General features: G+C 40.3%; 1 protein-coding gene across 1 annotated transcript; it reads left to right on the top strand.

Annotated features, from left to right (window-relative positions):
* Positions 1-1,515: 1,515 nt before the first annotated feature.
* LOC145164540 (uncharacterized) lies at positions 1,516-2,825 on the top strand. Its single transcript, XM_079083251.1, has 3 exons — positions 1,516-1,630; positions 1,706-1,811; positions 2,030-2,825. Exons 1-3 carry the CDS (start codon positions 1,516-1,518, stop codon positions 2,823-2,825), a joined length of 1,017 nt encoding a protein of 338 aa, XP_078939377.1.
* Positions 2,826-8,294: the final 5,469 nt, after the last annotated feature.

Raw genomic sequence — 8,294 nt, 5'->3', positions numbered from 1 at the left:
AATCAGTTTGTTGCTATCTTGTACCTGCTGAAGTGATCCAGAAGATTGTTTCTCTCTGATATTCTCTCTGAAGATTCTCAAGCTGAAAGCGCTATCTTTCAAGAATCTTTTCAAGAAGCCTCCTCACCCGACGAGCATTCAATGCCAAATTATGAAGAAAAGCCCAAGTGATCAAGATGAAGTCATTCATTGAAGATTCATCAAGTTCATCTTGAAGATGTGAAGATATCGAAGATAAAAGCTGAAGCCAAGCTCCCATTGAAGATTGACAAGAAAGCCAGCTACTTTTTAGGGGGAGCTTGTTGGGTAAATTAGAAAAGAAAGCTATAAACCAAGGGGGAGATTGTTGGGTCTAAAATTATGGTTTATACTTTGCTTTTCTAGGAAAATGTATTTTTATGTCTAGGACCGTAAACAGCTTGGTGTTTACGGCTGTATATGTGTTTACGGTTGTGTTTATGGTCGTGAACAGGTTTACAGTCGTAAACCCATTTACGGCCCATGTTCCCCAAGTATATATATAGGTGTTAGGAGTGAGGAGTGGTTAATGGTATAGAGGAGCTTAAGTGTGTGAAACCGAAGCTGTTCTAGAGAGAGAAACTAGAGAGAAGAGCTAGTGTGTGTGAACTATGTGTATGGAGCATCATTCTATTCATTGAATACATCATAGATTCACTTATTCTTCTTCTTCTTCTCTTCTATTTTGATCTGGCATCATCCGTTTGATTGGGATTCCGCACCATCAAACGGATCTTATTGATACACAAGCAGATTGGGGACTTACAAAGGATACGAAACCAAAAGACAAAAGAATAACGGGTTTTCAAGTTTCTAGGAAAGGTAACACAATATTAATAAAACGAACATATCTGCTTGATCCATTTATTGCTTTTCCTATTTTTGAGAAAACCTCACGAGGGCCCAAACAATTTTGGGTTCCTAAATCTGCTTAATTTTTCGCAGGTGATACGTGACGAGCAGTTCGACTCAGAATGGTATATCGACAGTGGCTACTCACATCACATGACAAGAAGAAGGGAGGATCTGCGATAGTACAGGGCATTGAAGGATGGAGGAAGAGTAAAATTTGGAAACAACTCTCTTAGTATAATCAAAGGCTATGGATTGATCACAAACGACGAATTCTCGATTCACAAAGTAGCATATGTGGAAGGCTTGCAACACAATTTAATTAGTGTTTCACAGCTAGTGGTTGGAACCGGACTGAAGGTTTCGTTTGATGATGAGGGATATGAGATTATTGAGAAGAAAAAAAAGAATGTTCTAATAAGATCAAAACGAAAAGGAGAGATGTTTCCTCTTGATTTAAAACCCATTACAGGAAAGCCAACCATCTGTTTACTTGCGAAAGCTTCATCAGACAATAGTTGGTTGTGGCATCGCAGACTTTCACACTTAAAATTCAAAGATATCAACAAACTAGTACTTGTTAATCATGTGGAAGGATTGCCGCTCCTAAAGTACGATAAACAACACTTGTGTGTAGCCTGCGAAATGGGAAAAGAGAGCAGGAAGAGTCATCCCACAATCATCGATACGAAAGTTATTGAACCACTTGAGCTTTTGCACATCGACCTTTGTGGTCCTTCTGCAATCGAAATTGTTGGTGGTAATAAATACATTCTTATTATAGTGGATGATTTTTCTAGATTTACATCGGTTTATTTTCTTAAACAAAAATCAGAGGCAACTCCCAAACTTAAAGACTTCATAAAGCAGGTTGAACTTGAACTGCGAAAGGTGGTTCGCAATGTTCGCAGCGATAATGGGTTGGAATTCAAGAACCAGGCGTTTGAAGAATTTCTAAATGCGAAAGGAGTTTCGCACAACTTTTTAGCTCCTTATACTCCACAACAAAATGACGTAGTTGAAAGACGAAACCGATATTTATGTGAAGCTGCGAGAACCATGCTATCGTATGCGAATCTGCCACTTTATTTTTGGGGTGATGCTATTGGGACCGCCTGTTTCACTCAAAATCGTTCCATTCTTAACAAGCGATTTTCAGTTACCCCTATGAGATCCTGAATAAACGCAAACCCAACGTTAAATTTTTCCATGTCTTTGGATCTCGTGGCTTCATTTTCAATTCTAAGGAGCAGAGAAACAAGTTTGATGTAAAGGCTGACGAGGGTATCTTCTTGAGATATTCGCTGACCTCCAAAGAATATAGGGTTCTTAATAAGAAGTCCAAAAAGATTAAAGAAACCTATTATGTCACGTTTGATGACACCTATCTGAAGAGGTATCAGCAGACTACGAATCAATCAGAGGAAATCTTCCCACAAGCGAGTCAAGCAACCACTCCACTGACCAATTTCTACGAAGAATTAATGTTGTTATTCGATCACCCAGACAACGCAATATCTTCAGAGTCCAAAGAAGCAGACAACAAAGAGGACGAGTTAAAGAAAATTATCGATGACGCTGCGAAAGATATGGAAAGCGAACGTCAAAGTCCAAAAGAACCACAAACTGGCAACACTCAATTCCAGGGGGAGGGTTCATCAACTTCTATACCTGAATCACCTCTCCAGGGGGAGAATACACCTCCTAGCATGAACCACAAAAGTCCTGTCGAGGGGGAGGATGTGAATCCTGACATAGAAGACCTTTCATCATTCGAGGGGGAGACCAATAATACGAATGATGATTTAGACGTACAATCAGAAGTTGAAGAGGTGAATGTTGAACTGGATCCATCCAATGATCCAAACTACCTTCCACTAATGAAATGGACCAGAGATCATCCGAAAAATCAAGTCATTGGTGAATCATCTGTAGGAGTTCTTACAAGACCTTAATTAAAAGCGAAACAAACTGCATTATTCTTGAAAATGGAATTCTGTATGTTTAATTCGTTTATCTCCAAGATTGAACCCAAAAAAGTCAATGTTGCTCTCGATCACTCTGATTGGGTGCAAGAAATGCAAGAAAAAATCAATGATTTTGAACGAAACAGGGTCTGGAGACTGATTCCCACTCCACCGGATGCATCTGTAGTTGGTCTAAAATGGGTGTTTCGCAACAAATTGGAGAAAGAGGGTAACGTTATCAGAAACAAGGCGAGACTCATTGTCAAAGGATATTGTCAGGAAGAGGGCATAGACTACGAAGAGACCTTGTCACCTATTGCAAGTTTGAATCTGTTCGCATCTTCTTCGCATATGCAGCACACAAAAATTTCGAAGTATTCCAGATGGATGTCAAATGTGCATTCTTGAACGGGGAACTGGAAGAGACAGTATATTTGGAGTAAGCACCTGGCTTCATAAATGAAAAGTATCCCAATCACTATTAGATCTTAGACAAAGCGGTATATGGTCTGAAACAAGCTCCAAGAGCCTGGTATGAAACTCTAACTCGTTTCTTAAAAATGTCTAAATTTAAACAAGGTTTGGTTGACCCAACCTTCTTTTGTAAAAAAGAGGGTAACCATTTAATTATCGTCCAAATCTACTTTGATGGTATTATCTTCGGATCAACTAATCCCAGCCTAACAGCTGGATTTCGAAAGCTAATGGAAACGAAGTTTGAGATGAGCTCAATGGGTCCTATTAACTTTTTCCTTGGATTGAACATAGGACAGAGCCAGGAAGGTATTTTTATAAATCAGGAGGCATATACAAAAACCTTGCTCGCTAAGTTTGGGATGATAGGAGACTCAAAAGCGAAGGTTCCAATGGCATTCAGAATGAAACTCACTCCTTCTCTAGATAAACCGACATCAGATATAACACTCTATCGTCAAATGATATGTTCTTTAATGTACCTAAGTGCAAGTCGACCAGATATCATGTTTTCCGTTTGTTATTGTGCTAGGTTCCAAGCAAATCCTCGTGAACCTCACATGGTTACTGTCAAGAACATATTCCGGTATCTAAAACGAACATCATCACTTGGAATATGGTACCCTTCGAAGTCTAGTTTCTTTGTGCAAGCATTCTCAGATGCTGATCTTAGAGGATGTGGGTTGGATAGAAAGAGTACAACTGGAGGATGTCAATTTCTTGATGGCAAACTCGTCAGTTGGCAATCCAAAAAGAAAACCTGTGTATTATTGTCCACAGCTGAAGCTGAGTATACTGTTGCTGCATCGTGCACTTCTCAGGTCATATGGATTCAAAGTCAACTTCGTGACTATGGACTGAACATGAAACGAATCCCACTTTATTGTGACTCCGAAAGTGCCATTCGCATCTGTCACAACCCAATGCAGCACTCAAAAACGAATCACATAGCACTGAGGTATCATTTTATCATGGATCATGTAGAGGATGGCAACGTTGAAATCTATTTTGTGAGATCCGCTGATCAGTTAGCTGACATATTCATGAAAGCCTTTCCTGAAACAACCTTTAAAAGAATACTCCAAGGCTTAGGAATGATGGAAGCTGAATCTGTTCTGAAACCACTTTCGCACTCATAAAGTTACCACTGCGAATTGGTGCGAACGTTCGCAGTGATTCGCAGTCTACTTTGACGCTGCGAATTGGTGCGAACGTTCGCAGTGATTCGCAGTCTACTTTGACGCTACGAATTGGTAAGAACATTCGCAGTGATTCGCAGTCAACTGTTCACAAAATTCTAAAATACTAAAAATAATAGATAATTGAGAAGTTCATGAAAGCACACATTCATAGTTACTCTCAGATTACGTGACGGGGCATGTATAAATCTTTTTACCTATGTACTAGCTAAGAGTCCCTAGAAGCATGCTGCTGCATGTTCTCCTAAGCCTCAACGACTCTATGCTGAAGCCTTAATGAATCAATTCTACCAATCGTTTCTTCCCAATCAGGCTGTAAAATTCACATAAGTCATGAGCTACCTTACTCTTTCTCACTTTGGGGCAAGAGTTATCTGCTTGGTCACTTTCGCATAGCAGAGGTACTTTCGCTTCTCTAGAACCAACTTCACATTTCTCCATCACTTTCGCTTTCATGAACGTAACCATTGAGACTCTCAGTATTTACCACTGAGGTTTACGGTTACATAACATCTGTGTTAATGATCTTAGTTTCGTTCTACCACGAACTGAGTGAAACCCAAAATCCAATACACTTTAATGAATTGACGGTGAACAATTAAACGTTCTAGATTTTCACCAAGGAATTAACGAGCACCACCTTCGTGGTCTGTACCAAGAAATCTCTTTTTCTTTTGCGAGATCTTTATGAAATGTTCTTGTCCTAAGACATTTCTTCCCAAAAGATCCAGTTTTAATTTTTTTTTTGAGATTTCTAAACTTATCCAAGCCACCAAAATAATTCCAAACCTACTTGTTATTATGACTTCACCGGTCAGGCAAGTACTTCTTCCAACTTTCGTACTTATATCAAGTTTCGTAATTTGGTTGAAGATGAAACCACCCTCAAAGCCTATCAAAAGAAGTCTGTCAATGTTTTTTAATAAACAACTGATCGTATTTCAACGGGAAACCACACAGACACTTCTTAGTCTCTCTTGACTTTGAAGGAAGCAATTCATGCCCGAAATCCACTGTTTCGTGTCTTATTAGACATCACTAATATCCCACAAATTTATTTTTCTTTATTTCTTTATCTTTGTCACACTCTTGCACGAAGATCCTTGTGATTTTCCAAAGTCTGGTTCGTGGTTTTGATAATACATCTGAGTTTCGTAGGTCTATCAATCACTGCCTGAATGCGAAAGTTCCAGCTTCGCTGCAAAAGTATTAACATGGCAATGACTGCGAAAGGGAAATTTTCAAACGGCTATCATTAAAGAGATAAGAATTGATTTGGGCGCGTGATGATTTGAACGGAAGGCTACTTTTACGCTGCATGACACACGTTTCTGACGTCAACAACTATTAGTCACGCTTTTACAGGCGACTTTTCAGTAACCGATACACTCTCTCTGCGAATTTCTCTCACCAAACAAATCGTATAAAGGGGTATTGGCGCTTTATCTCCCCTCACCTCTCCCAAATTCTCTCAAAAATATTCCGGCAATCAAAGCGATTTACTGTTCATCTTCTCTCTCAAGAAATTAACAATGGTCGCTTCATCTTCTGCTCATGATCAATCTGCACAATCCTCTCTTCTTGCCATCAAGCCTCACTAAAATCTGGTGATTGATCTTGATCCCTGCAAGTATGACACATTCCTTCTGCCGATGGTTGAGTGCCTCAAGTATTCCCCTCTGGTTACTGCTCTAACGAAAATGGAGGCTGTTCCTATGTCTCTACTGTCTATGGCGTACTCATCTGCAAGTTATGTCAAGGAAGTAAACAAGATTACGTTCGAAATTCACAACAGGCACACCTCAATCACAAAATCTCGATTCTGTTTGATTTTAGGGCTTCCTCAAACAACCGACATGATCAATCCTGAGTCGGTTCCCAGCGCAACCCTATTGGAGATGTTTTACCAAATGGGGTACAAGGAAACCCTAACTGCCGTTTCTAAATTTCGGAAACCTAACCTACCACCACAGTGGAATGGCCTTTTCACTCTTTTATTCAAGGCGTTTTCTAAAAGGGTTACTGGAAATGATTGCGCCAGCAAGATGTTTATGGAGACTATTTACGGTGTGTATACAGGCCTTCATATCGATTTTGGAGCTGTTCTATGGGCTCAAGTGATTCAAAGCACCCTCTCGACCACTCGTCACAGTGAAATCTCCTGTGCACGATTTTGGTGATGCAGGACGCATTGGTGGCTACTGTCTCAACCTTCCACACCACCGGAATCATCCTTGCAGATAACTTCAAATTCTCTTTTGTGGCTTCGATTCCAGAGGCAATGTTTCGAGATGTGCCTGCCTTTAGCAAAATCTTGGAAGGCTACAAAAAAATTCCTGCTTCTGGGTTTCGTCCTATTACTCTAGAAATGCAAGCCATACTTGTTGAAGCAGACATACCCAAGAAAGGGGGGAAAAAAGGAGGAAAGAAAGGGGAGAAGAAGAAGGGAGCTCAAGAGGGTTCATCGAATCAAGCTCAGACCCCAAAGAAATGAAAGGCTCAGGCTGCCGCTCCATCTGCTCCGAAAAGGCGAAAGGTCAAGAAGCAAGCTCGCAAGCCAAGGAGCCCTACCACAAGTGAAAGTGATTTTGTTCCATCTGATAATTCGTCTGACGTTCACAGTCAAGACGATGATTCACACCATGAAGAATTGCCTCCCCACTCTCCACCACTTGAGGTAACCAACGATGAATTCTTCCAATCTCCTCCTCATACACCTAAAACCACCACTACTCCAATCACAATTGCACCATGTCCTCCACCAGTGTCCACTCAGCCTCAGGGCAGTATTCCCTTGGATACTCCCTTATTTACCGATTCAACCCACACAAAAACTTCCCAAACCAGTGAACCTCCACTCACTGTCAACGCATCTGATGCCGGGGCAGGGGCTTCAGGTTTCGCAACAGGTCACACTACCCCTCCTATCTCTCCTCTCAGACAAAGCGATCCTGAAACATTTTTTGGTGACGATGTCTTCAATTTTGAGAGTTTCGATTATAGTCCCTTCACAGTTCAACAAGATAGCGATGATGATGCCCCTGTCACTCAGAAGCATCTCAAAGCTCTTAATGAGAAGCTGGACTCTCTCATTGCTTCCTATGCTTCCTCCTCAAGTTCTACATACTCAGAAGTAGTTGTTGATGGGTTTTGAGCATTCTAACACTCCTAAGTGTACATGCAACCCTAGAAAACCTTGGATCTATGTTTGTCTAAAATACATGCAAAATACTTTTCCAAGGTTCATAAACCTATCTAGCATACATGGGGAACTTTAAACATAAAAGATGGCTAGAATTACATACCTTGTAGTTGTTTTGATTCCTTGAAAACCTTGAGAGCCTAGCACCCCAAGTGTGATGCCTCAAATGTTTCACACAACACCAAATGCTTTGGAATGACTTTGAGAGAATGTAGAACACTTCTAAAATCGGCCTAGCCCTCTTTCAACTACTTGTGTAGCCGATTTTGGTAGACAACATGTTCTTTATATAGTGTGTTACATTTAGGGTTACACCATGTAAACCCTAATGAAACATGGCTCTTCATTTCCATGACCCATGGGTTTGTAACTCCCATGGAGCATCCTATGGACCTTAGTCCAACTTGATAACCCATGGTGCCTTTTGACCACTTAATTAATTCTAGATTGATTCTAGATCAATACTAATTAAATAATACTATTAATATATTAGAACTTATAATTTATTAATAAACCACAAGTGTTATTTCTCTCATTTAGTCTACCCAAATGCATGATGCCATGCAACCCAAATGGACCATG

Source organism: Lactuca virosa, chromosome 3, assembly GCF_052849685.1.
Source record: "Lactuca virosa cultivar CGN04683 chromosome 3, Lactuca_virosa_CGN04683_v6, whole genome shotgun sequence".
NCBI classification, from domain to species: Eukaryota; Viridiplantae; Streptophyta; class Magnoliopsida; order Asterales; family Asteraceae; genus Lactuca; species Lactuca virosa.
This window is presented reverse-complemented; position numbering and strand designations above follow the sequence as displayed.

Bases quoted from the DNA above. Each gene is read 5' to 3' on its own strand.
- LOC145164540 (XM_079083251.1), top strand. From the start codon at position 1,516: ATGGGAAAAGAGAGCAGGAAGAGTCATCCCACAATCATCGATACGAAA. The intron at 1,631-1,705 runs GTAATAAATACA...AACAAAAATCAG, and splicing joins TGCAATCGAAATTGTTGGTG to AGGCAACTCCCAAACTTAAA. The intron at 1,812-2,029 runs GTTTGAAGAATT...AGCGATTTTCAG, and splicing joins TTGGAATTCAAGAACCAGGC to TTACCCCTATGAGATCCTGA.